At 41.2% G+C, this 26,745-nt stretch overlaps 1 protein-coding gene across 2 annotated transcripts in view; it reads right to left on the minus strand.

The window, feature by feature from the left end:
- Positions 1-26,745, minus strand: part of LOC122796554 (tubulin polymerization promoting protein) — a 739,680-nt gene that overhangs the window by 47,002 nt on the left and 665,933 nt on the right. For both annotated transcript variants that reach the window (XM_044065128.1, XM_044065127.1), the window contains exon 3: positions 5,187-5,340. In XM_044065128.1, the coding sequence (XP_043921063.1) occupies positions 5,187-5,340 (154 nt within the window). The remainder of the gene's footprint in view (positions 1-5,186; positions 5,341-26,745) is intronic.

Genomic DNA, 26,745 nt, shown 5'->3' on the forward strand with positions numbered 1-26,745 from the left:
AACAAAATTAAGATCCCAGGGAAGAGAAACAAACAATCAGAGATAGCTGATAAGTGGGCCTTAACTGAAGAATAAGTCAATCCAGCATTGAGCAGTTCGCACAGATGAGAGAACCAAAGGAACATCCACAAAAAGTGGACCCTTATGAGTACGACACCAAACAGAAAACCTCTTCCGTTTGGATAAGTAGGATTTCCTGGTAGTGGGTTTCCAGGGCTCCTGCAGGACTCTAAGCATGCCCTCAGAAAAAAGGTGTCTGTAGAATCAAAATCCTGTTGCCCACAGTGTCAGTTGAAGAATAGACAGGTAGGGATGGATGAGAGAGCCCTTGTCTTGTGTGAGTAGGTCTATCCTGTGAGGTGACTTGTGATAATTGCCCTTGGCTAAATGTAGAAGAGAAGGGAACCAATGCTGTCCTGGCTAAAAGGGAGTCACCAATAAGGTTTTGGGAGCATCTTGTTGTATTTTGAAGAGGACTTTTGGAATAAGGGGAAGGGGAGGAAAGGCATTAAGAAACATCCACTACCAAGAAAAAGAGAGTGCTTCCAGCTTCCAAACTAGAGGACCTTCGACTCTGGCACAAGAGCGAAGACCGTCTGTTCACAGGGGAGGCAAAAAGATTTATTTGAGGAGTAGCCCACTTGTGGACAATGTCCAGAAACACATCCTTGTGAAGCACTTATAAGTGGGATTGAATTATGGACATGCTCAGAAAGTCTGCCTTAATGTTTTGACCCGAGGGAATGTAAACTGCCCCATGTGTCACTTGATACTGGACAGCTAGTTCCCACCCTAGGAGTGCCAACTGGCAAAGAAAATAAGATCTTTTCCCAGTTTGTTGACATACCACATCACTGTGGTATTGTCTGTAAACATGTTGAGAGGTCCTGGGGAGAAAAGAGGATAAAAGGCCTGAAGAGCCAGCAGAAGAGTTCTCATTTCTTTGACATTGATGTGGCCTTTTTGTTGACGAGGCGATCTGTACCTTTGGGGAGCCCACATCTGTGAACAGCTTGTGAGAGGGAAGAGGTGATTGAAAAGGGAGGCCTGGATTGAGAGTCAGCTTCTGAATCCACCACTGAAGTTTCATCTTGAGACATTGAAGAAGAGAAACTACGAAATTGAAGGGATGAGAATGCTGAAGCCAAACTGAATTTGGAAACCACTGAAGTTTTCACATGTGGAGCCTGGCAAACAGCATAGGAGTGGCGGAGTCCATGAACCCTCAGAGCTCTCAGAAAATGCCCTAGTTGTTACCGAAGCCAGCAGAAGTAAGGATTGAAAGAAAGAAGCAACAGTTAGGGCTTTGGGAGGAGGTAGAGATGCCAGCATTGGAACAGTCTGGATCCTGCACCCTAAAAAGAAAAGATCCCGTGAAGGAGTCAGAAAGAACTTTTTGAAATTTCTAGTGAACCCTAGGCTTTGCAGAAGGAGATGGCAAAATGAAGATTTTGCAACTATATCTCTGGAGAGGATGCCTGAAACAGAAGGTCTTCCAAGTAGGGAAGAACTTGGATCCCCTTAGCCTGCAAAAAGCAATCACAGGAGTGAGGCATTTAGTGAGTACCCTCAGTACAGTAGAAAGGACAAAGGGCAAAGCAGAGAACTGAACATGCCAGGAAGCAACACAGACATGTAAAAACTTCCTGAAAAGGGGATGAATAGGGATATGAAGGTAAGCATCCTTGAGATCCAGAGACACTAGAAAAGTCTGAGGAAGCAGCAGAGGGAACAAGGTCTGAAGGGACAATATTTGAAAAGAAGGGACCTTCAGAAAGGTATTTAGGTAAGAGAGAGATCCAGAAAAGGTCTCCTGGTGTCCTCTTTCCTGGGATTTAATAAGATCCTGGTGTAAAGTCCCTTCCCCCTTTGGGAAACTGGAACTTCCTGAATAGTTCCCTGAGTAAAAAGATTCTGAAACACCCCTGGGAAGAAGACCAACTGCTTCCAAGGAGGGTGAGGAATGCCCATTAAAGGGAAGAGATTTCCTGACCATGAAATACCCTAGGTGCATAATGGACAGAGCCCAGGAATCCTGAGTAATCTTTAACCAGACAGGAAGGGAAAGGAGAAAGATGAACTGAAAGAGGAATGTAGCTGAGAAGAACAGGATAGTCAGACAGCACCTGGTTTGTCAGGAAAAGCAGAATTGTGAGTCACAATAGTCTGGATAGCTTTAGCAGAAGGAGCCTGCTTCCCACTTTTTTCACCTTTGGGGAAGGGTGACACTGCCTACAAACAAAGTCAGGCTTATTAGGGTAATTTCTCCGAAATTTAGGCACAGGAGAACAAAAACATGTTTAAGTTCCTGCAAGGACTCACCCTTACCATGAAGAGACTTAAATCATCAGCAGCTTCACCAAACAAGTGTTTGTTGTGTAGAGGAGCATCCATCAACTTAGCCTCAACACCATCAGGCAAAGGTTGAAGCCGAAGCCAGGAATATCTAATTACACAGCCAAATGCAGCAGCTCAAGAAGAAGCCTCTGCTGGATCATAACTAAACTTAATAGAATGACGAGCCACCTGGGAAGAAGTCCCTATCAGGGAAAGAGAAGTTGAATTCCCTTCAGAGTCAGGGAGATCAGAAATTACCTGACAGGCTTGAGAAAGAAGAGCCAGAATATATCTGGACATATGGGTCTGATAACTGATAACCTTAAAAGCCAAGGTAGTAGAGATATAAACCTTATTACCTTGCCTTTTCATAGTTCTGCTATCTTTAACAGAAGGAAGTCACTTTGTAGAAGGCAGTAACTGAGATGGCTTGTCAGATGCCACAGACACCTCAGATGGGTTAGCAGGACATCTGCAGGCCTCTGGCACCCTATAAAACATATCAGGTTTCTTGGGGGTCAGGAATCTGGGACCTTAGCTGCAGTAAAAAAGGCATCCAACAATGCAACCAAACAGGAGGAACAGCAGAAGGTCTAGGAAAGTCCACTTGCTAAAGCTCATAGTACCTCTTCTGGACCTCAGAAACCTGAGCACCACATCATTTAAAGAACTCCGTCATTCTAGAAATTGTGCCCCCAAGAGAAATCTCCTCAAAAAGTGTCAGGACTTTGGACTCCTCTTCCTCCAACCCATAGTTCAAAGGACAGGGAATCTGAGATGAATAAACGAGGGACTCTTCATCTGAATCCAGCTCCTCATCCGAGGAATCCTGTTCTGAACAGAAACTCCATGAGGAGGTTTCAAAGACATAAGGGCATTAAACAACCCCTCAGTGAAATTCTGCCATTCACTCTGAGGGCCCTTAGAAGCTAGAGAAACCTGCTTTGTTTTTTGTTTCTTTTTGAAAGGGACATCCTCCTTGTAAAATTTAGAAGGCTCAGACCCTGGATGGCATTCAATAACTGTAGGCAGAACTTCTTCTATATTCAGAATCTGATGAACACCCCAAGGTTTTTTGGAAATAATCAAGACACGGTTCTTCCTGCACATCTAAAACAGACATCTGCAAGGCCTCCAAGGACATGCAAGAGCTTCGATCCATACCAGCCTCCAAACTGGTGACGGTAGAGGAATCCATCGGTGGAGTTGGGCAATAGTTGGGCAATCCTCCGGGCTTTCATTAGCCTCAGGAGAGACATCTGGTGGAGGTGGAACTGTGGAAGAATCAGAGCTAGATTTTTTGGCCTTTTTCTCCATGGACAGCTGACCCTTGGAGTGGAAAGTTCCTTTCAAGGTATTTTTCACTAAAAGCTTGAAACATTGATTCTTCAAGTACAAGGGCAGAGAGGAAAGCTAACTACGGAGAGACTTTGGCATGAAAGCCTGAAAAATAGAACAGGACGTATGGTCGTGGGAAACACAAACAAAATAAGCACTGCTCATGATGATCTTTATGGGGATTCTGTCTCCCAAACTGGCATTTAACCTTGCTGGATGACAAGAACTCAACAAGCAACATGCAAAAGAAAAAAGATAACAGCAAAAAACCCCAACAGTGCACTTATCTGAAACGGTTTGGTGAACCAGCATCCGAAGTGGGTTTTCAGACTGACAATCAAAAGATGGCTTTCGGACTGGAGGCAAAGAAATTCTGAGGTTGGTATGTCCGGACATCACCTTTTATGCCCTAAGCTATACATGGGGAGCATACGTGTGAGGTATGGTGTACCTTAAACCAACCTAAAGGCTTTGGTATACTGGCTGGATGTCAGGCTGCCCTTGGCAGGGGATCCCTACTGTAAAGAATACTGCAACATTGAAATGAAAAGACATCAATAATGCAAGTTACAAGTCCACAGCTGCCCAAGTCACACAAACAGTTCTGTCTGACCCTGATACAAGACAAAGGGAAGTACCACTGACACAGACACAGGAAAAAAAAAACATCTGCATGTTTTATTCTTACGTGTAATCATCAGTGTGATGTTACTAAATCTTGACCAACAGTGGAACAAGCCATCCTGGGTGGGGAGACAGATGATCTGTGGGGACCAAAGTGCTCTCCCAAGGTAGGTGAACACTGCCATGCACTCACAATCACAACCATTACAGAAGTGGCTGAGTGGCTGTATGTCCAGTCTTGGGACCACCTCCTACAGTGTTATTCTCCCTCTTCTGAGAGACAGTGACAATGGACAGCCTTGGGCCACCTCCCAATAGCAGCATGCCCATCGTTCCCTGTCAGTTCTGTGACAACCCTGAACAGTAACTACTCCTGGGTTACCGCCATCATACTCTGGGCTTTATCCCTGTACACACAGCGCGCCTTTTTATGTAACAGGGATAACAAAAAAACAAACATTAAACAATGCTCAATGGGAAATGTTACCCCCAAAAGATATGAATCACACAACCAGCCCTTGTGAGCTAGCATTACTACATATGTCCATATGATGCATATAATCACAACAGCATAAACAAAATTAAGCTAGCTAACCTTAAAACCATATGCTAGCAGGCTCAAAAAAACTGCCATTCTGATTAAGTCTGGCTTTTTGATGGAGTTGTGAAAGTGGCATTGCAAAACTACTATTAGTATCTTAGAAGTGACAGGCATGTATGTGTGTGCCCACAAGCAGACACACACACACACACACACACACACACACACACACACACACACACACACACACACACTAAGGAATGTAGCAAAGTTTGTAGGGGCCTTATCTCTTTGAAAAGCATCTCTAAAACCAGAGTAAAAAAACAGAAGTTTGGAACTATGTTACCGTTACACCAGATACAACTGGTGTTTTCCCTTCAATCAGCTTGTAAATCTCTTGAGTAGCTTCCTCGCTGTTCTTATCTTTAAAACGCTTTTTGGCAAGTTCACCAATGGCATCCTTAAACTGATCAAACGTAATGGTCCTGGAAGTCTTTACCCTGCAAAAAGAACAATTTCTGTAAGAAAATGCTTGTTATTTGAAATAAGTAGTCTCAAAAAAGAAAAAAAGCAAGCTAATATGGCAAAATTCACAGGTAACGCAATTATGCCGTCATCACCTGTCCTACATTACCACTTAAAATCAAATCTATAACCTACGAATAGTCTCTTTGCTAGGTCTGAGATACCAAGATGTATCAAGTTCTGCCAGTTATTTCACACATCACTTGCATACTTTTTATCTAGATTCAGTGTTTCATAACAGCCAATGAACAAAACTACAAATCTGTTTTTAATAAGTGGCAATGAAGAATATGAAAATATCCCCTTCTCTTCACATTTTTTGGTATCATTCCATTTATATCACTGCATGCCATAAATCTACGTAAGTAAGAGGTTACAGCAAAAATAATCCCTGTGGGCAGCTTAGATGACACTGCACTGAGAAAGTGTGATCTTTCCACCACTTAACCATCCCACCATAAAAAAAATTGCTGTCTTCCAGCTACACAGGGATAGAAGGTGACCCTAGTTTTGTGATAAGCCTGATGATCAAGGAAGGGGATTTCAGAAAATGAGACTTGACATCTGCAAAAGGGGAGTACGTAAGCAAGTAAATAAAAATAAAAAACGAACACAATCATCATGTAATGTCTCTCCTTATTATATCTTCAGGGGCTTACAGCGGTGGTGGTCGTGATGTTTCGGTTCTTGTCCCTATTCTTTCCACTTTGTACACCTATTATTTACAGTTGTTTTCTCATTACAAATTCATACAAATTTCCAGAAAAAGGAGGCAAAACAAGTTTAGTTTTGCCTCACTGATACAGCCACTACCCTGTAGATGTCAGTCTAGTGCACCTCCTCTTTTTCCCCTTCCTTCACCCTCTCACTATTCCACTTACCCCATCAGTTGATTTTTTTTTACAGTGTTAGATTTATTTCCAAGTAACCACTACAAATTCAGTAAAGAAACAGTTATTCATGTTCAGTTTGGAGTTTGTGTCCTCACTCTGATGATTATGCTCTCTCCTCCTCCAAGCTTCCTTAAATATATTCCCTCACCTGCCATTTTGAGTGACTCAGACACTCATACCATGTTCCCCATTGTTATTAGTTCAAGTGAAAACAATTTCATACCTCTCTCATCTTCTAGTCCATTTTTCCTTCTACCCCTTAAATATCTTTGTTACCTTTCTCCATACTTCCTTCAACAGTTTGATGCGTCTTCCTCTATACAGCTGGTAGAAATGCACAATCACTCCAAATGCTATCTAACTAGTGACCTGTATAAATGAATAATTACCTTCTTATCTTGGGAATTAACTTCATTGTGACATATTCCCACACTGGCCAATAGTACAGTTATAGAGTAATCTGTTCCCACTATAATGTGATAATTATATTTTCATCACTGGACTTACAGATCATCATAACACTAACCAACAATGGCCAGCATCTTTTCACATGGTTCCTGATAATTCATTGATTCAGAGATGGCTACTGCCCACCACCCTTTCCACAGTGCTCTTAATGATTCACTGTTTTAGAAACCAAACCTTCACAATCCTTTAATAACTCTTAAGAGAATCTCTGCGACCCTTATCCAAAGTTAAATTCTACATATGGTTAGAGACTTTTACTCAACATTACTCTGGGAAAAACACTGGAAAATTCAAAAATATGGACCAAGTTCTGAAATCACAAGATTTCATGGAACTTTTCATTTAGGCTACAGTACTCTTTCACTGTAATTTGCATTTTATTTCTTAAATCTGTAATTGTTGGTTTGCTTGTACTACATTAGGAAGTTAAGAAACCCTTATTGTCCAAAACTAATCCATAATAATAGCACTGATTCTGGTCCCAAAGAAATAATATCCCATTCAACAAATTTAGTGCAAACTTTGCTTTACTCTCCATAACAGCCACTCAGATTCCTCAGTCTCACTCCCCTCCCGAACTTTCACATTGGAAGAAATGAATCTTAGTAGCCCTTTCTGAAACAAACAAACTTAATGATAAACAACAAGCAATGGGCTACATCTGTATCTCCCCTATGGAGGGTCATCATGATGTCCCTCCATAGGGGAGATGCAATCATTGACCCAAATAATTATTAACCCATTAGCAGCCTAATTTGTAAAGTTTACTTATTTATTAACTTGATAACCAGGTAGGTGAGCTGGTCTACTGACCCTTTTCAGTCAAAGCCTGGGTACAAGCATACAGAAATGTTATTACATTGACTATAAATGACAACACTGCAGTCTTAAACAATATCAAAACATGAACAGACAGCAATGAAATCTCCATGCATGTTAAAAGTATTTACATAAGGTGGTTCCATTAGCAACAAGTAATTTCTATTTACAGAAACTGGTTTCTTCTGCAGTAAGAGTTGCAGTGTGCTAGAGGAACCATTAGTTCTTTGAAGACTGAAGAGGTCATGGAATGCATTATATCAGGCATAAAACAAGACACTGACCACCTTAGTCTCGGATTTGTATCATTTAGGCTTTGTCAGAGTAAGTCATGCCTTTTTAACCTTGTAAATTTCATTACAAGAGTAAAAATAGTAAATGGTCATGTGATTCACATGACATACTTGCACTTGTCCAAGGCATTCAGTTTTATCCCCCAAAAAGGCATAATTGAGAAACTGGTGAACCAAAACATCAATCCATATTTAATAAAGTGCATGGCAAATTGGTTACTGGACAGAATAAGTCAGAGTCTAGGTTCCACTCTGGAAAGTGAACATTTCACAAGTGGAGTCCTTCAAGGCTCAGTGCTGGGTCCACATCTATTTGGCATTTATCAGCTTGAACTACAAGCTCATAAACCAGCCCCTTGAACCAAATAAAACAACTGTAAACTTGGAGTTCTAAACTAAACACCCATCTATATAGAAGGTGTTCCAGGATAAGCTAGACTATGTAAACAACTAGCACCCAGACACTAGCCACAAAATAAATAACAAAAAAATGTAGTATAACTTCTCTAGTAAAAGAAATAATTCCTCCTCATACTAAGTAGATGAGATACCACTTTAAGTGATTTGGTCATGATCTTAGGAGCATTGCAGAATCTAGTGAGTTAAGTGTTGAGATGCATTTGTGTGGTTCTAATTTAGTACTTCTTTGGGCCATTTTTAATAAAAAGCTTTGTAAACTTTTTTATTAAACCACAGACTACATAAATTTAGTGTAGTTCACTCTGTAGGCAGAGAGGGCACTCCGTCCATAGACTTTAATAGGTGGATCTCTGCCCATGCACAGTATTGCATCCATTAAAGTCTATGGACGCACTTCGCACTTTCACTACCATGATGTCACTGAGGTTAAAGTTTACTTTTAAGCTCAGTGGCATCATTGTAGGGAAAGCATTAACACAAGAAACTTTTCCTCCATCAAAATCAGCTGCCAGATACATTTCCCAATGCTGCAAAAATGTTGTTTAGCACTTTGTGCACTAAATGATGTAGTGCAATGGTAAAGCATTTTTTACAACCAAATCACTCTAAGCATGACAGTGCCATTTGACATTAGGCACTTATCCTTTTATCATCATGTTTCCATCATAGCTAGTAAATCTTTCTACCACGCCCACTAATAACCACAGGCATCTCATCCAGGACGAAATGAGCTTTACTTCCACTGTACTTACTGCTCCTCATTACTAAATATTGACATGTAGCTACTGAAACACATCACTCAATTGGAGAAAGCTCAGTGATTCCTAACCAAAAAAAAAAAAAAGTCACAGACCAACTGGCGACCCTCTCTTGGTATTTTTCTTACACGACCCCCTGCAGTGGTCTATTTTTGTTTTTTTGGGGGGCATGAGTGACCCCAATCTCATCTTCAAAGAACTAATGGTTTCTCAAGCATACGTATAAAAGACCTTTACCCACTCAAACAACAGAGCATGTTGGTGCAAGAAGTTCTTATCCCAAAATATTCTGGACTTAATGGAATAATTTACCACTGCATATTAAAGCAAACAAATACACTTGCTACAATCAAGAATAATGCAGACAATTAGATGGACACTCACAAATTCTCCCCAGCTCTAGCTTGTGTGAGGAAGGAGGTAACTCCTGATGTTGGGTGTTTTGGCCGATGCTTTTATTGTTCGGATGACTGACGCCTACTACATATCTATGAATCTACCAAGTCTACGAACCTATTGTTATCCACCTGCAATCTGTTTTGATTTTGCATATTTACAGATGGACTATAAACTATAACTGAATCACTGGAACCACTCAAAACTACTTACCCACAGGTAGAATTAATTGAATTTCAGGTTTTTTTTAATAACTGTTAATCATTATTTCTGCATGTCATTGTATATTAACACATCTTAGGTGCTGCACCCTGCAATTACTAGCATTAAAACTTGGCTGCAATCTATCAAACTAATTCACCAGCCTTCCAAACCTTTAAGTAGAAACTACACTGTTTTTCACCAAGCCACTTAATGCTTACATAATTACATAGCACCTGCCAACTGGGAGCTGTCAGTTTGACAAATGCTACTCATTTCACAACATTTCTGCCAGGCGTATGGAGCTGCTCAGCAACACACAGGTTACGGTGACAAATGATCAGCTGGTCAAATGAATGCCACTGAAGACACACAAGGCACTATCACAAATGCATGGCATCTCTAAGAGTATTAAGTGCTTAAAAAGAGAGGGACAAACTTTTAAGTGTACCAGCTTAACAGTGTATATGGCTAGGCATCCTTGAGTCCTTGTGATTGCTTGCCTTGAATTGTTCCTATAAAAGTGTCAACAGGCAAACACAGTGTGTCCCCTCCTTCATCTCCCAAAAGAAGTCAAAGTGAACAGGTTGAGGGAGGGGGCACAGGGTACACATAACTGTCTGTAAAACACTTGTAAGAATGCAAGGAAAATGATAAGTTATTCACAGAATATTTTATAGCAGTTGAAGCCCAAACAGCCTGACAGCCAATGACAATAAGATGACCTCCCGTCTTTATCCATAGAGATGGCAGACAGCCAGGAGAAGCCACCCATCTACTGATAAATGAAAGAAAACACACCCCGAAGGAGAACAGCAATGCAGGCAGGCTACCAGCCACTTGTGCATTCAGGTTCTTACATTATTACAACATTCCCTTGGAACACTTGTGCCAAGATAGCTGTAGATGGCTGCCATCAGGCAAAATGCCTTCACATGTGCTGGTTATTTTGTTGCTTGTATTTATCTGAATTGTGCTCGACTGCCAAATGGACCATACTTAACACTTGTACTTTTGGAAATGTCATTTGAATTTTTGTCACTGCTGCTGCCACTATTGTTAAACCAGTTGCCTACTGGTGACTTCTAGTACTACTTCTGCTAAACAACTGTGTGGATCTCAGTTTAATTTTTGTGTGTGCTTTTTTTTTAATGAGATGCAAGGTGTTGTTTTAGCCTGCAACTACATTGTTCAGAAAATGAAAAGTGATGACATCTGACTTCAAATTGGGAGGCCCAACAGGCTTATGTTTCAGGTGTGTGTGTGTGTGTGTGTGTGTTTTTTGCTGCTATGTTATCACCTATAACTCTTGTTGCCTCACCGATATGGCTAGGTTTGAATGCTTTTTGCAACTTTGGGGGAGCTTTGATTTTAAGCACACAGACATTTGCTTAGTGCGATTTACATCTTGGATTTATTTGATCATTTGAACAGGCTTACTAAAATGAGTGGATAGTTTGACTAAATGGCCTCTGGGACATACTTACTGGTATGAGTGGATGATTTTGGCAAACAGGCATTTCACTGGTAAAAATTAATATGCTTACACCACAGAGCTTTGGTGCTATGGAAAAGGACTATTAACATATTTTCATTTATAGGTGACATTCATGTATTCATGTACCACACTAATCAGTAGTGTGTTATGACTGCACACTACATCAATATCTTTTAATATATGTATCATTTTGATCTGTTACAATAATGAAAATTAATAATAAACTTGAACTTTACTTCCTATTTCTATGGGTTGCTTACCTGAAAATAAAGCTATAAAAATATCCAGGTAAGCAAGGTTGAAAAGCATTAGTAATACGCAGTCAGGCAACAGACATGGTCACTGCCTAATGTTCACCTTCTATATCATGTATGGTACTCTATTTCATATTCAGGTAGCTCTCCTGCTGTGGCAGCGCTGTAGTGCCAAAGTATACTGCGATGTTTGACTGAGACAGAAGCCAACTGGTAAGCCTTAGAATGTAAAGCTGCCCACTTAAGTGTGCTGGGGGTTAACACAGAGCCATAACTAGCTGATGCTAAACTCTTCATGTACAGTTTTTTTTTTTTTTTTTTTGTCTGAACATGTGTATTTGAAATCTGTCAGCCTTAGTTAACTGAAATTCTCACACAGCATTTAGAAAGGTAATGATTCTGTTGGTGAATATACTGAACAGAATCATAGCAATCATAATGCTGATAAGCAATACATGATTGCCATCTGTCACAATATGTGATAGTCAAGGGTTTCATAACTGCTATGTCTGAGCAACAGTCTCATCATATCAATGACACTCATGTTGATATTCTTTGCCCAGGAGCATTAGATTTTAGACTCTCTCTCCACCTTGTAGTTAACTGTCACATCATGCCAGTTTTAAGTGCCAGTTCTGTGACAGAAGTTTGGCAGCATATTGAGATTTGCCCTGTATACAGATTACATTGTGTTCCTTGCTGCAGGGCTGTGCCTTATCACTTATCAAAGACTTAAAAAACATACGGGTAAGGGAGGACAGACATATCACAGAATCCAGCAGCAAACAAACAGTTAATACAACTCTTCGGAGGAAAAAAAAAAAAAAAAAAGGAGGTGATCACATGACTAAATACTCTTGACACAATCTGTATGAAATTGTCTTTTAATCACCACTTCAAAGCTGCACAGCAGAATGCAGATTACAGGCACACACAAGCGCATAAAAGTCTGAGTTGCAGTGTTCTTGGCCAACTACAGGGTGATGTAGTTGCAGCCTGGAACTAGTAACATGTATTGTGCTAGGCTGAGCTCTTTGGTACCGGAAACAGCACCAGATTGCCTAAACACTTCACATCTTATTTCTGGAGTCCAAGGCCACGTGACACCATTCCGATGGCTGGCAGCATTACTGGTGTCCCAGACATGCAAACAGTGAACGACATTACAGGGAACATCCTGCAAAATCACACAGCTTCAATTTTGCCCACAGAACCAAACAAAAAATGGTACAGTCAGTCAGTCAGTCAGGTGCACAGATCTCCAAACATGCATGTGCTGCCTCAGACTCTGCAGACAGAGGCGCACGCACACACTGATCTATACCACCTCTGAGTCCACAGACTTGCACTCTTACAGAAGTTTTTACTTCTAAATGTAATGTCAGGCGATATACAATACAGGAATCAGGATTACAGCTATAAACTGATAAAATGCTTCATTCTGTAATCCTGGATTTCATTTCCTCAGACCCAATTTGCCTACTGTGTGGCTCAGAGCAAAACACTTAAAGACATAGCGCTCCTGGATCACCTCTGAAAAAGAGTTACATGTGTCCAGCAGTCTTATCCAGCTAAAATGAATACAAACTGCTCTGCATATACGTATAAGGTTTACTGCATGCCTTACTGAAACCGTTTGAAACAGTCCCACAACTCCTGTCAACTGACCTACATGTCCAAACAGGATACAGCAGTGTGGTTTAGCAACTAACACAAAAACATCCTTTAAAGTTGCATTCTGCTCTCAGTGCTCACATTGTTTACTTTCTCCCTCATTAAGCTGACCTCTTTCCTTTCTGTAATTTGATCCAAGGATGCATGAAGTCATACTTCCTTGACCAAATGAGGAATGCACAGACATTTACTTCTGGCAAATTCTTTTTTGGTCTGTGGATCACAAGACTACTTTGAGCAAGTCTCAAACCATACAAATTTCTCCTAGCTCTCATTAGACAAACTGTTTCTTTTTGAACACTATAGTTCCACACTGCATGTAGCAATTTGCGCAGTTTTCTGATTACAGATGCTTTCAACAGTTTTGCTCCAATATATTAGCAGTTTAAAATGCAGGGAGAGAAAGGACGTCTTGCATAATCAGAGAAATAACACAGGCATCGACTGTAATTAAAATGGTTAGTAAATGTAATCTTCAAGGTTGCAAGCACTTTACGAGTGTAATTAATTAATCTCCACTCTAAGGTGTCTGTTAATCAACTTCCTGGAAAGGACATACACTGCACGTATTTGTTTGTACTGCATAGACCTCGTGCATCTTCATTTCTTGTCGCAAGTATAACAAACTGGTTGATCCAATGACAATGGCCTAAAATGATGGGTCCTTGGTTGGGTAATACTTCTCCACTAATCAGAATTTGGCAATTATTTTTTTTTTCAGTAAAATCTTATTTTCAGGTCATTCACATGCTCATCTGATTCAGTCTGTGATATAGGGATACATATGCATTTCTGCCTTCTGACCTCATCTGTTTCTTTTTATTGCCCCCCCCCCCCCACCCCCACACACAATTCTGATATTGGTCTTTGCTATCATCAGAAAAGGTATGCATTTGCATACTTAAGTATCATAGTCTGTGTGGCCCTGAAATTATCAGCCAAGATCCACACTGGTATTGCCTGTTCTGTTTCAGGAAACACCACGATGCTCAGTACTGCCACAAGGGCCACAGGTTCTGCCTAACAGCTTGTTACAGATGGTAGGAATATTTGTTTGCTAACTTTGCAGAGATGGCAGTGGTTGAGAGATCTTTGCAGAAAGGCCCACCTCACAAGCACTCAAGAGATCAGGCCTAGAGGCCTGAACCTTCTAAAAAGTAAGTTGGTTTGTTCAGGTGTCCCTTTCTACCCCTACAGGTGATGAACTCATCCTCAATAGATGAGGGTTACAGAATGAACTAGCAGCTGGCCTCAGATGGGGCTCATGCTGGGAAGGGGATATGCACCACTGTTTCACCCCTGGGGAAGTTGTATCCTGAGGTTCTAGATCCAACCACATCCCTGGATGCAAATCGTAGCCTGATACTGGTAAACAGTCCTTTGAGCTACCCTGTCATGAATCAGGGCACACGGGACCAGTGTCTCTCCTCCTGAGTTCAGTTCTCAAAAAGCCACATGGGCCAGCGCCATCATGCTCATAAGACTGATGGGACTGGGATGGAAGAAAAAGGGGGTGCATATCCTGTAGAGAAAAGGAGAGGCAGAGCAAGGACACAAGCTGCTACACAACCTCTCAGAGGAGGATCAGCATTACAAAGAGCATCGCTGGGGTTGGGCTTTTAGCTCAGCAAGGCACTGCATGGAGGTAGCCTTCATTTGGAAGTATATAGGAGCATACATTCACATGGTGTAGTTAATTCCTGATATAATTCAAGCATCTTATCCCCCTGCCCAAGGGCTGGAGTTAAGACTATACAAAAATACCCTAAGTTGCCTGTAGATCACTGAAAGCAAAAGTAAACCTCCTGGCTGGCTAGATGATGGCTTTCCTGCATGTTTGCACCATGTACGATACCAGTGTACAGTCCCTTATACAGTGAAATGAATGGGCTTCTCTCACTGAAGATGGCTTAATGGCTAACCGGCTGGCATGAAGGTAAAAATGACCTAGGAAGAAAATAAAAGGATCTACTCTATCACCTGCTCGCTCTTCAAGGCATTAAGCAGCTGTCTAATGTCTCATGTGAGGTACTGCACCATTAGGGGGCTAGGTCCAAAGTCCATGCCAGATTAGGCATGGGCTTTCTCCAACATTGTTCTACCTCTGGTCAGTACTCTGCTCAAACTTGGTGCACAATGTGCTCACCATACATAAGCTCATAACCATGGGATCCATGAGTCTTGGTGCACTCAGGATCTTCTAAGGATTTACAGGGTCTTGAGGTCACTGCCTCTGAAATGAACAAGGATAATGAGGTCATCCAACCACCCACTTCCCTTCTGGAAAGCCCTCCTTTGGAGATGCACAGAAGTTGAGGAAAAAAGCTTTAACTGGCCTCTTGTCCCTCTTTGTTCCCCAAAATACTCAGTAGATTTTCTGGATAAGTCGTCTAAGAAACCCTAGGCATTCTTGCAGTCAGTCATCAGGGCTGCCATTTCAGAATTCTGAAAGCACCCATATTCTGCCCCACTGGACCTGAAAAAGGCTAGTGTATTTTTACAATCTACTGTCAGACTGGGCACATCACCTCATGATTCCAGTGCTGATACACACATGTGATGTCTTCAGTTCTGCATTAATCCCACAGACCATAGCACTTTACTGCCAGAAAAGGACTTCAACACACTGGTCAAGTCTGGCAAAAGGGTTTGATCCTCTGCAATGTTGGGACTTTGATTACTCACTTATTTGTTTTACCTGTCCCACTTCCAGTTGCACCTGGTTAGAAAGGTACAGGATAATCTACAGTCTGAGATCAGAAGGATCTCTGAGACCGAATACATTCCCCAGTGGGATACTATATGTCCCAGTACAAAGCTGAATGTATCGATGCCTTTGGCTATAAAGGTAGTCTTGGGTGTGCGCAGGCACAGGATGACATGGCTGTGACTGTCCTTTAAATCACAGCTCAGAAACAAGATCTCATGGACTCCCATTTTTGGGGTTATGCTCTTTAGCTAGCTTGCTCAGGACCATGTTCATGAATTCCTTCAGAGGAAACAGGTGTCCAATTTCTGTGAGGACCCCTATAACCCCACTCCTGCCAACCTCAAAACAGAAAGATGTCTCCTCAGCTTTCATGGAATCCCACAAGTTTCACATGGTCTTCTCTCTCCAATACCTACAAAATCACCATGATTCTCAACTCTAAAGTCAGAACTGCAGTAATTTGACTACATTCTGGTACTGCCCTTGGCAAAGCAGTTCTCTGAGTTCATTCCAGCTTGGAAAACCACCACAAGGGATTGGAGGGCTTTGGGCATGGTCACTTTTGTATACATGCTGGAGCTCTAAAGCAGGAGGGATGGAACCCTGACTGTGATGCAAGTGACTAGGGTTCAATTATTGGCTCAAGCACTGAAGGAGCCAGGCGGACAGGCAGATGACTGAAATGACCATGGCCCACCTGACTCTTCTGGGGGGAAGGGGTGGGTTACAGGTGCTCAGCAAGAACACTGGCAGTTGTGATTTTTCTGACTGAGACTGAGGAGACCACTGCCTGTGCTTGAAGACAGGAAAACAAGGATGCTGCTGAAAATACCCTTTTGGAAATGAGGGGTGACCAGCATGAACAACCTATTGCATGCCTCCTTCACTCACATAAGTTCAGCATGAGCAGGGAATGTAGGACTTATTGTAAAATATCAGAACCACTTCTAATGGTTACCGAAATGATGGCCTATCCCAAATGAGCCTCACTAAAGTGATGGGGAACAAATGGGGCCGATTGGCTGTGAGGGAGCTGGTGATCAGCAAGCAGTGATGGCAACACAGCCACACACACAGAAAAAATACATGCTGTTTGTTGCTCATAGGCCCTCCCTCAAAGTGGGCAATGCTAACAGAGCAGTCCATGTCAGTGAAGTTACTGGAACAGACCTAGTCTTTACTGCTAAAAGGATCACAGAGAATGTTCCAGTGCAGAAGGAAGGATGGGGGAGGGGTATTATTGGCTATTCCTAGTTACAGCTGTGAAAGATGAGTTTCAGCCCATTGTGGAGCTCACAGACCTCATTCCACCACATCCAGTATATTCTGTTCTTGATGGCAAGCCTGCAAGTGATCATGCCCTAGTTCCTACTAAGGCACAGCTAGTGTTGCTGGACGTGATGGATGCTTTCATACATATCAGAATCTGAGATTCACAAAGAAGACTTCTATATTATGTGCTGGTTGGGCAAAGCTTTCAGTACAATGTGCTGTCATTTGAGATTTCATTCAAGTCTTCACCAAGCTACTGGTCATGGTGGTCAAAGCACTGCAGGAGAAAGCCTGCCGTTATTTCTATATGTGGATGATTGGCTCCCCATTGCTCCATTCATGAATTCCATGGAGGCAGCCCTTCTGTGACACTTGGAACTTCAGTGGATACAGCCCATCTGGAGCATCACAACTGGAAGCAAGTAAGGCAAAGCTAGATACAACCCTCTAGTGCTGGTTATTTACACCCATAAAAAGGTCCCAGAAGATGACTGTTTTTATCTCTGGACTTAGGACACAGTGCAGGATTCAAGCTTTGGCTTCTGGGTGTAATGGCTGCTCTGATCTTCATGGTGTCATCTGCATGCATAAGAGTATCAGTTCTGTAACGGGCTATGAGAGGTCAGTGGGATCAGAGCCACCACGTGATCATTGTAAGACTCTTCTCACTAGACCCTGGGATGGTGGACAACCCCATCACCAACACCAATCTTCTTGTGGGCCCTCCCTTTCTGCAGCTTAATCTGTTAAAAGGTCTTGACAAAAGATACTCTTGTATCTGGAAGTGATCATGCCCTTGCTCCTACCAAAACTTGCTTACAGGCTAGAAAGCCCATGTACATCCATACACTACGAAGGAAGTGGTACCTCCTTGAAAGGGAACCCCATCAACCATTTGAAGCTCAGAACAGTGCTCTTGGCCTCAAAGGTCTTGGAGAAACAAGTGTTTTTGGGTTCTCTCCTTACACAGTCAAACGACTAGTCCTTTGTATGGTATTTAAACAAAGAACAACATAGTGGTATCAACTGTGCAGGAGTTCAGGTCACCTGGCACTGGGCCAAAGAAAATGGCAGCATCCACTCACTATTTCATATTCTTGGGAATGTGAACAAGGTGATGGACACTCCTAAACTGGTCTCTAGTCCTTTCCTGAACCTCCAGATTCAGGGAGGTCAGGGTCTACTGGGTAGTGGTCACTTTGGGTGTCAACCTATTTGCCACCTAGAAAAATGAGATTCTTCCACAAGTAGTGGTGAACAAATCCCCCCCCCCCCCACCACCATGGAACATCATATTCCTGCATGTCTTCCTACCATTATTATTGATTCCAGGTACGTATCCCAGAGACTATGCAGTCTCTGGAACAGGCTCCCATCCATGTGAAGCAGAGTTCCTCCTTAACCCAATTCAAGTGCAACCTAGACAACTGGATGGGAAAACAGGAAATTCATACCTGGTTTGGCACCTATGTCGCTAATGGACACAGGCAACCTGTAAATGGTTCCTCTCCCAGGCCCTTGCCTGTAAATGTTTTATCTCCCAAGCCCCTGCTTACAATTATGGGTACCAGAACTTGTCAAAGATTTTGGATGTATGGCTAGGCTTAAAAAGGCCCTTGTGGTCGTTAGCCTAGTAAACACCTATAAATCTATGGACCATGTTTCAATACTATGCTCAAAGAAGACAAAAAACTTGCTCTCTTCACCTAATGCTGGCTGAGAAGGATATTAGATCAAACCCCAGAGGCCCCAGCATTACAGGAAACCCACCTGGTACTGGCCAAGGATATTTCTCATGGATAGGGGAGCAAACAGTTCCACATAACTTTCTGATTTCTGACGCACAGCTTATTCTACCAGACTTGCTGGTGGGTGATTTCAGAGGCAAGTCACACTGACAGGAAGCTGTCCATTCAAAAGGCCTACGCCTTCAAGTGGAAAAGGTTCTTAGCTTAACTGAAGCAGTGTTCCACACAGCCCCAAGTCTGTTAGCCTACAGGCAGTGCGGACCCATGTCAAGTACCTGTCTGATCTAGACATCAGTTATTTCACGGTAAACGTGCATGTGACAGCGGTTTCTGCATGTCATGACTTTGTGAAGGGCAGAAATGTGGGTCAATAATGGATGGTCAAGTAATTCCAAGAAACAGCTGCATCTGTGGTCTTCAGTGAGGAACCTAGTCCCCCTCCATGGAACCTGAAATTCATATTAGACAGCTAGTGTATAAGCTTACTATCTTGGAGGAATTAAAGTTCATTTCTTGAAAAACCCTTGTTTCTGGAGGCTATTACCTCTGCTCTTCACATCCTGAAATTTTGAGTAAAGACCAATACATGATCTTTTGCAACAGCACACTCTCTCTCATAAGCGTATGTTTCCTTCTTAGTGTCACTGAAATAGCCTAACAATCATATGGCTTCTTCTGTGATGGCAGAAACAAGGGACAGATGGAAATCACACCTTGGATATGCACTTGTCATCTCAAAAGTTACAAGGAAGATACAAGTATTCAAGGAGGCATATAATTTCTTTGTATCCTTTAGTTTGCAGAGAAAACAGCTTGGTTTGCCAAGTAGGGAGTTTCCAGTCAGTGTGTCATGCTGTACTGTTTGCCATTAGTCAGCTACCAGCCCATGTAAAATATTAATGAGAAAGCACAGTCCAGGAGACAAGTGGCTGATTCCAGTGAGTTCTTCAAAATGTCTCAGTTGCCAACATCAATGCTGTGGCCACTTTTTTTCTTGATATATACCCTGACCAAGCATTACTGTCTTGACTGCAACAAAAGTAGTTTTGGCCACCTTTGGGAAGTCTGTCCTCAAGGATTCTGCCATCTGGGATCAGGCCAGAGGCATTCTTCCTACTCCTTTCACCTTGTGGTATTGCTCAGGACAGAGACTAGCGAAGGACTCATCAAGGAAGGTTCCTGTAGTTAGATATAGCAGATGCATGCTTACATTACCAGCTGATCCTCTACGTTTGACCAAGATGCATCAGGAACACCACCACAATATTACCTTTAGCACCGCTCCTCCTATGAGCTTTCTGTAAGTCACGCATTTTTGTTCCTACATGGTGACTTGTTTCATTTACATTACAGCCCAGTTGTTGTCAAGCAGATTCTTCCTTATAAATTACTGTACAGAAAGTTTTTAAAGAGAAAACGCTTATAACATTTTTTTTTTGGAAATAAATACCTGCACAGAAATCTGATGGAAAGCTAGCAATTCTTTAAAAAGAACAAGATGCAAATTACAGTCATAGTGTTACAAGAAAACAAATGCATTGGATTTATTTAGGACTCTGATAGGCATTCTACCAGTACCCAAAATCATCTGTAATAACAGAAAAACAAACAAAAACAAAACAAACAAAAACATGTATTCTCCCTATTTTCATCCCCCTGCATCAGTTATACCCAACTCTACCTTTATTAATTTTTAATAAATGAAATATGAGTTTTGCATAGTGGTAAATAGCCAGTCTGCTACTGAATATCTGAAATAAAAGGAAACTGTTAATGTTTATATTTTTGTAAATGAAGTGGGGAAAAAAACTTGAATCCTGTCAGCTGACTCTCCCACTGTGAATCAGCCAGCATACACCACCATTCTCTGTGCTCAGCATTTAGAAACTGGAAAAACCAACACCTTATTTGGGCAGTAAGTAAGACTTTTTATAAACTTATTAACCACATAGGTGAACTGGTTTAAGACTCATTTTCCACCGCAATCCAAGCCAGTTGGCGTTAACAGTTTCAATAAGAAACTATTCAAAATGCTTTAATGTGGTTTCCTTTCATTTTGTATTCTTGCTGTAACTGCTCATTATTTTATGAAATAAAATCGGTCATATGTCAGTGTATCTTCTGTTCAAGTAAGTCATCTGAGGTTCTGTTATAATCTTGGTTAAGGTTTTCTTCCAACTTTTTAGTATTTTTTTTCTAAGACTTTAGTTTAATATGTCGCTCTATTTTTGTGGAAGATTAAGGTTTTCAGCAGGACTGAAAGGATTATTCACATTTATTTATGTCCAGTAATGTTTGTGTTATATCTTTATCTTCTAGTCACACTTCTTCACACTTCTTTTAGAATAGTCACTGCCGCTGCTCACTGGAAAGGATTTGCAAAAAAAATGTTTGTTTCTTTAAAAATTTGTGGTAGCATAAATCTGTGGGAGTAGTATACAGCTGATGCAGATTTTGTCCATTGTACAGCAGCTCTGCAAATGGCTTAGCTACTGGCAGAAGTGGGCTGGGGCTTTTGAAGGCAATATTTCTAGGTATTTTAAGAATAGGAAACATGTGATTTTTTAACTTGCTGGATGAACCTTGCTTCATATGTCTCATTTAGTTATTTCCTTAAGTTACAAATAGTTGTCTGGTAAATTATTTGGTGCTTTTGTTTATTTTTCAAGGCATCTGTATGTGCATATACAGTCAAGAAATTTTTTTGTAGGAGTCCTAATGCAGTGTTAGGATATAAACCATCACATTTTCTGCAGTATTCCACTTATCTTTGTTTAGTAACAGATGGCACTGTCTTGTCTTATTCCTCAATCAACTACAGACTCGAGTATATTTGCTTTTCTGAATTCTGGATGACACGAGATATCTATTACTGTGTAGTGGTCAAGTCCATCTCGTATGCTAGCAAAGTTGCTGGAAACTGTATTCATTGTGTCACTTGTGTGACGTATTGTAAAACCTTTTCGACATTTCACGCAGATCTTTTGGTAGTACTGTTTTAAGTTTACATTCTTTTCACCAGCTTGTAAATATTCATATTGCACACGGTGTGTAGCTGGTGTATTTTTTTTTCTTTCTCTATATCATCCTCTGCTGTTGTGTTTAGTGATATCAGATCTTTCTTACAGTTTGAGGTTTATATTCTTTGGCTTCCTGTTATGTCTTCTTCAGCTGAGAAAAAAATGTTCATGAGGTTTCAGGACTGATTACGTTTAAATACATCCATTCTGACTTTTTTCTCTTATGTTATGCATTGTGTTTGCTATAAAATTATTTTATATTTGCCGGTCATTTATTGCATTTTCCTTGACTGTTGGATCTACTGAAAGGAGTCCTCAAGACTGGAGGTATGTGCATGCTGCTCTATTTTCCTGGTACATTTTTTGCATTGTACTAATTCATTTTATAAGGACGCCTAATGAATTTTTTCATATAGATGAAAATCCCTGCCATGGTCTCATGAAAGACTGAACCCACAATGCCTGACTATCTAAATTAATATAGAGGCTACTGTATTTCCATGATAAATGCATCGGTAAGAGAGTGTTACTTCCCAGACAGACAAGTTGTCAACTAGCTCTTGCATGTCAAACACCTCACATTGAAAAATAACACGATTATGTAGTATTGAAACTACAAAATTAAGGAAGCAGCAGCTCCTATAAAGAGGCAGGTTGTTTTATGCTTACCAATAATGCGATTATGTAGCATTGAAACTACAAAATTAAGGAAGCAGCAGCTCCTATAAAGAGGCAGGTTGTTTTATGCTTACCAATAATGCTTTGAATCTGTATGTAAATCACTGCTCAACACCTACAATGACATCTGCTTGGAAGTGCAAATAAAGAGAAAAACTGATAACAGTTAAACAACAATACACTACATTCTTCATTTTTTGTAAAACTGACTTGCAACTTTAATATCAGTAGTTTAACTGTAAGACCCAGTTGCTTCTTAAAGTGAACACATTAATGTTTAATGTACTGCTGCATTACTGGATTATTGTTTTAGATTCCTGAGGGTATATTTTGCTATGGCTTTTAGAATTTCTAATTCGCTTAGGTTACGTTAGCTCAAATGTTCAGTTAAGAAACAATATTTTTATTTATTAACTGGGAAAGTCCAACTTGGAAGGAAGCCAATTTTCAGCGGCAGCTTGGGAAGAAACACTCTAGACACATGTCTTTGTAACGTGGGGAGAAACCAGAGTATCTGGAGGAAACCCACACAAATGGAGACAGGACATGCTGACTCAACACAGAAGGCACCCCAGCCAAGAATCAAACTGACAAACCTCTTGCTGTGAGGCGACAATGCTACCGCTGCACCACTGCACCGTTCATATATAATATAATATAATATAATATAATATAATATAATGGTAGCATTCAACTATTTTTGTTTTGCTGCAGGAGTTAAACTACTGCACTTGATCCAAGAATAAATAAAGCAGCTTTAGCCAACCGAGAAAGTTTTGAAAGTCTAAAACCATAGATGATTTTATTACAGATAAATATGGAAAAAGACACAAGCTTTTGGGCACCTTTGTGTGTTTATCAAGCAATATAAAGATACATTGAGCATGCTCAGCCTTCAAATTGCTCTTTGTTATTTGGATACTATGCAGTTTTGCCATACATCATTAGAGGCTTTGCTTTTATTTTTAACCAACCAGGTCTGCTGTAGCTTTTGGAGAAATGACTGGCGGAATCTGAATTACTGCTTTCAGTATAGTTTAAACAGAATCGATCTCCAGCCTATTGACTTTCTTCTACTTTCAGTTCTTCTCACTCTGTCCTCATTCATTCTCCTCCCTCCCTTTAGATTATTTTAATGGATGTTTCACAATCCCCCCCTCACCTATGTTTAAAGATACCAGGGCCTTGATCTGCTTCTTAGACATATCACTTAGCACTTATGTCGTCCTGTGAGAAGCCCATACCATCTGGATTTATACCTTTTTTGTCAAAGTTCTAGTTAAGTCCCCAGCTCCGTCTGTATCTACTCCACTAACTCTAACTATTCTCTTCTCTCATTTATGGCCTTGCTAGCTTAAGGCAGTGGCAGTATCTCTGAAAAGGCCACCATACTCCTCAAATTTCTAGATGTGGCAGCTAAGTACCTGGTCTGTCCTGCCGCTATACCTGTGGTCCCCCCTGCTAAAATCACTGGTCCCACTTGGACCACTGTATGCAGGCATTTCTTACCTTATGGTTATTACTTAAAATGTTCTTGTGAAGGTAAGGCCAGTGACATGTACTTCCCCTACTGTTCCTGTTACTGTCCACCTCAGGAAGAATGCACTTTTGTATACTGAAATCACCCCCCACACACACTGTTCTCAACCCCCACCATTACTAATACTTCTTAAATTTCGTTGGAAAGTCACCTATTCATGCCTTACTCCGACAACCTTTTGAGCCTTTTCCCATATGCGACCTTATTCATTTTGCTTTTTATGTATTTGTTTATTTAAATAGAAAGTCAACTAGACCATGACTTTTCTGTCTTAACCTAGTTACCTTAACAATAAAAGAAAATCAACGTACAAACACACTCAATAAGGGGTATAGAATATCAAGTTAACAGTAAAGTGGAAAAAAAAAAAAGTACCGTTACTGGAAGCGTAGATATCCTCCATACCTGCTGACAAATTTCAAAGCACACAACTAATGAGATTTTTAAGTCATTTCATTTGCACATTTACATTCTGCTTCATAGGTTCATAGATGTGTACTAGGCCAATGGCCCTGGAGCCTTTACAAGCCTAGCCCATAGCAGTGCCCTGGCATCATGCCACCATTAGTTCCTGGTGCCTCTATCCAGTAGAGCCACTGGAGTGATCCCCGGGGTGAACTTTCTATTTCCCATCCACTCATCAAGATTTCTCTTGAAAAGGGCCAGTGAGGTGCTCTGCTTGACATGTATGGGAAGTCCATTCCAGAGCATGGGCAGTCTCTGGGTTATGAATCTGTCCCTCCAGCATGTTCTGTTGATTGTGGTAATGAGGTTGAGGTCCCTGGAGCATATGGTGCGGAGCGATTGGGATTTCTTTAGATGTAGCATTTCTAACAGAACTGGGTCAGACATGGCTTTATAAGCCAAGCAGAGATGCCTCTTAACAGACGATGAGACAGAGAAAAGCTGGAGTTTTTTGAGTTTGTCTATGTAGGGCATGTGTTTAAGGCCTAGGATCCTCTTCGTGAGGTACTTTTGTGGCCTTTCCAGCTGTTGCAGGTGTTTAGTGAGGTACATGCCAAATGGGGCATTATACTTGGTAATGAGATGTGCCACATAGGACTTTTTGACCATAGTGGCAATGTGGAGGTCTAATGAGAGGCTGCTGTCAACCTGTCCCAAGATCTCTTATAACGCCTTCAGTGTTCAGTGGGCTACCATCAATGTGGTAATTAGTGGGAACTGAGCTTTTCCCAAAGGGAATGATGACGCATTTTATGGGATTAAGCTTAAGGCCATGGTTTCGACACCAGTTGTTGGTCTCAGTGAGACCTTTCTGTAGGATGTCTACATCACTTGGAGAGTTAATAATGGCTCCCAGCTTGCAACTGTCGTGAACGTAGTCAGCCAGAGTCCCTCCGTGTTGTCCTGGACTTCTGAGAAGTAGATGCCAAACAGGAGAGGACCCAGGACCGATCTCTGTGGGACTCAATTCATGACTAGTCGGCAGTCTGACTTTGAGTCTGCTGCTTTCACACTGTGGGTTCTGTGAGCCAATTTGCAACCTACCTAGTGATATAGGGGTTGATGCCTAGTTTGGTGAGTCTATCAATACTTCCTGAGTGGGGAATGGTATCAAAGGCCTTGGCCAGATCAAGGTAGGCTGTATGAACTGCCTTGCCCTCATCCACAGCTCTGGTGACTGACTCAAGGAAGTCAACCAGGTTGATTAGGCATGATCTACCCTTCACAAAACCAAATTGCATGGCATCCAGAGTTTGGAGATTCCCTATATCCTTGTTAATTAGGTCCATGATGATGCGCTCCATACCCTTACATATCATCTCTTCAGGCTAATGGTGCTATAATTCCCAGGGTCTGTAGTCACTCCCCCTTTATAGAGAGGGATGACTGTAGCAGTGCTCCATTCTGTAGGGACAAAGCCTGACGTGAGGTTTAATCCTGAAATATAGCTTTAAGGTTTGTCTTAAATGTAATTGCCAATAAGGTTGGTAATTCCTTAACTGAGGAAAAAAAAGTGTTCCAAATATTATGGACAACAATACAGATTTACTTTGGAGGTATACAATAAGAAGCACTGAATATGAGTAATGAAGACAGTGGAATTCTACTACACAAATATTCTTGCAACTTGTTTTACTCAGAGTGCCAGGAATACGGGTCTACAAATGCCCATATTGCACAGTTTGTAATCAGGACAGCAATTAGTTTTCCTACATGGATATGAATGGGAATCAGCCAACTTTGTGCATAAAGTGGTAACGTGGTATTCTCTTTTTGGACCACCAGTCATAAAAACACATTTTATTAGTCATTGTTTATAACTTGAGCTATCAGTACAGAGAACTGAAACAAATGGAAGTATTCCAAACTCAGAATTAGAATTTGTTTACACAGTGCATGTCTACCCTTCTTAGCTAGTAAGCAGTTAAAGTAGCAGATAAACAATAATGGGTCATTGTTTCCTGTCTTACTGACTTGAGCTGAGAAGTTCAGAAAATCTAACCAAAAAACACATGTATTGAAAAATGAGGATACCACCATCAGGCTCAAGAAAACTCCATAAGCTATTAACAACTGCAAGGCACAGATGTGTATCTAAACAGTTTGCTTGGTACAGCGGTGCCAGTCCGCCCCTAAGTATCTAAGAAACAACAGATTGTGGATCATCAGAAGACCAGACAAAATAAATTACTTTATGTTAAGATGATTGTGTGTGAAGTTTAAAATACTAAGGAACTGATGAAGAAAACAGAGCAAGGCACAAGAACTGATCC

This window comes from Protopterus annectens, chromosome 3.part0 (assembly GCF_019279795.1).
Source record: "Protopterus annectens isolate FY-2018-M chromosome 3.part0, PAN1.0, whole genome shotgun sequence".
NCBI classification, from domain to species: Eukaryota; Metazoa; Chordata; order Ceratodontiformes; family Protopteridae; genus Protopterus; species Protopterus annectens.